This window comes from Thecamonas trahens (genome assembly GCF_000142905.1).
Source record: "Thecamonas trahens ATCC 50062 unplaced genomic scaffold supercont1.4, whole genome shotgun sequence".
In the NCBI taxonomy this organism is placed as follows: domain Eukaryota; order Apusomonadida; family Apusomonadidae; genus Thecamonas; species Thecamonas trahens.
The window spans coordinates 131090-133606 of NW_013657676.1; the positions used below are offsets into that span (position 1 = coordinate 131090).

Genomic DNA, 2517 nt, shown 5'->3' on the forward strand with positions numbered 1-2517 from the left:
ACCTCCACATGCGCAGCATGCCACGGACCATTCCCCATGGGCTCTTCCTTTGTCTCTGCCCTCGGCAAGTCCTTCCACAACAGGTACACCTTCCCCTTCCCCCCCTCCCTCCCTCCCCCCTCATTCCCCCCGCACAGGTGCTTTGTCTGCTCGCAGTGCAGGCGGGTGCTTGGATCGTCGACGTTCGTGGAGAAGGACGGGGCGGTGTTCTGCACAGAGTGCAAGAACCCATCGGCTACCCATCAGGGCCTCTGTGCTGGCTGTGACCTCCCGCTTGGCTCTGGACGCATCCTCACTGCCTGTGGGAGCAAGTATCATCCGCATTGCCTCGTCTGCGCCCGTTGCAGGGGCCCACTGCCTTCTCTTACCTCTTTCATCATCTTCGACAACAAGCCCCTCTGTGGCGAAGCTTGCGCCATCGCCTTGGCCACCGGCGATGTCTCCCGCCCGGTTTCGGTCCTCTCTGCTACTCCCATTGCTGGTGGCGGTGGTGAAGGCCAATCATCGTCTAACGCACTCGACTCGCTTCTCAACGATCTCTCGCAGCCGGCTGGCGGCGGAGACACCGGCGGTGCCCCCGCCCAGCAGCCCGCTTCCCAGCAGGGCTCCGAGCTCGACGGCCTGCTGGAGCAGCTCGACGGGACCGAGAACCGCGATCGCTCCGAGTCGTCTGCTCTTGACATGCTGATGGCTCGGCTCGACGGCGGCACCGGCGATGCACAGTCTGCACCCGCTAGTCAGCCTGCTGCCGCCGCCCAACCAGCCAGCACCACCTCGGGCAGCGCGCTGGACGATCTGCTGGGTGAACTCGAAACCGAGCCCGCGGCGGGAGCAGCAGCCCAGCCCCAGCCGGTGGCGGCGCAGCCTCAGCCTGCGCGCAACCACACCGAGTCCGAGGCCTTTGACATGGACGACCTTCTCGCTGAGCTCGAGCCCGAGGCGGCAGGAGGCGGTCAGTCGCAGGCGGCCGACATCGGCGGCGGCGTCACCCAGAGCGAGTTGGACGATCTCGATGCGCTGCTGACCCAGCTGACGTGATAAACAGTGTTCCCTTTCGTTGCTCATGGAACGCACACTTACGCCACAGAGCCGGGTCCATCTGCTTCCGACGCGCCCGGGGCGTCGCCGGCTGAGCCAGGCTCGGGTGCTGCCCGCTTGTAGGCGATGAGGGCAGTCTCCAGCGCAACACGCTGGGTAAAGAGCTGCCACGGAAACAGCTCGGGCGCGCAAATACGGGCAACATGGTCAACAGCGCTGGCCGAGACGCCTTCCGGGATCGGCGGCGGTGGCGCGTCGTCGTCGTCGTCGTCGCCGAGCGGTGTTGTCGCCTCGGCGGCGGCGGCGGCGACCGACCACGCGTAGACAACGAGGCGGAGGTCGAGCGGGAGGCGGGCGAGGGAGGCGAGCTCCGGGTCATCTGAAGTGCCGAGGCGCAGGCCGGCCTCGGCGGCCGCCAAGTGTGAGACCGCAGCGTGGACCGGATGCGCCATGTACTTGCCGATCATCGAGTCCCAGAGAATCTTCTTGGGCGGGTCTGCGAGCGGGTTGCCGTTGAAAAGAACCTCGTCTTCGATGGCGGTGGCGGCGGCGTCAAAAGCGGCGTACTCGGTCGGCAGCGAGACGATGCGGTTGCGCTCGAGGTTGAGGACCGCAAGCTGGGTGAGGCTGAGAATCTCCGGCGGGAAGACAGCGAGCGCGTTGTCGGCCAGATCGAGCGAGGTAAGCGAGGTGAGGCCCGCGGCCAAGGAGCCAGCGCAAGTTACCAGCGCGTTGTCCGACGCGTCGAGGTGGGTGAGCGAGGCGAGGTGCGCGATGGGCGCCGGAAGGGCGACAAAGGCGTTCTTGTTGAGGTTGAGCAGCTCGAGCCGGGTGCAAGCCGCGAGCGATGACGGCAGATCGGCCAGCGCGTTACCCTGTACATTGAGCTGGACCAGGGCGCCGAGCGCACCGATGGCCGGAGGGAGGACCGTGATGGCGTTGTATGATACGTCGAGAAAGGTGAGCGAGGCGAGCGAGCAGACAGCAGCCGGGAGGGCTGAGAGCCTGTTGAGGGCGACGGTGAGGGCAACAAGGCCCGACATGTTGCCAATGGCCTCGGGGAGGGCAATGAGAAAGTTCTCCCGCAGATCCAGCGCCACCACGTCCGATCGCAGCGTCTCCCTCACCGGCAGGACGTGTAGGTTCTTGTTGGCCAGCACCAGCTCCTTGGCCTTGCCGCTCTCGGCGGGTGCTCTGCTCTTGCGCATGGGCACGAGTGTGGGTGAGGTGAGGGGGGGGGGGGGGGGGGGGCGACGCGGCGTGAGAGAGGTGTGGTGGTGGTGGTGGTTGGTTGGGACTGGTGCTGGTGCTGGCGACTGGTGACTGGGGACTGGGGGCAAGGAGTTTGGTGTGGCCACACGCCGACATGGGCATGTCACTGTCCCCCCCCTTCCCCCCTCCCTCCGCCCCCACCTCTCAATTGACTCTCAATGACATTACCGTTCGCCTCGCCACGATTAATTCTCAATGGAATTATCA

The 2517-nt window shown here is 65.8% G+C and overlaps 2 protein-coding genes across 2 annotated transcripts; one reads left to right on the top strand and one right to left on the bottom strand.

Annotated features, from left to right (window-relative positions):
* On the top strand, positions 1 to 1053 carry AMSG_00923 (uncharacterized protein). The gene is made up of 2 exons (XM_013906646.1): positions 1 to 83; positions 138 to 1053. Exons 1-2 carry the CDS (start codon positions 37 to 39, stop codon positions 1036 to 1038), a joined length of 948 nt encoding a protein of 315 aa, XP_013762100.1. The 5' UTR covers positions 1 to 36; the 3' UTR covers positions 1039 to 1053.
* On the bottom strand, positions 894 to 2246 carry AMSG_00924 (cytoplasmic membrane protein; the record flags this gene model as incomplete). The annotated part of the gene is made up of 1 exon (XM_013906647.1): positions 894 to 2246. One exon carries the CDS (start codon positions 2244 to 2246, stop codon positions 1077 to 1079), a length of 1170 nt encoding a protein of 389 aa, XP_013762101.1. The 3' UTR covers positions 894 to 1076.
* Between the last annotated feature and the right edge of the window lie 271 nt (positions 2247 to 2517).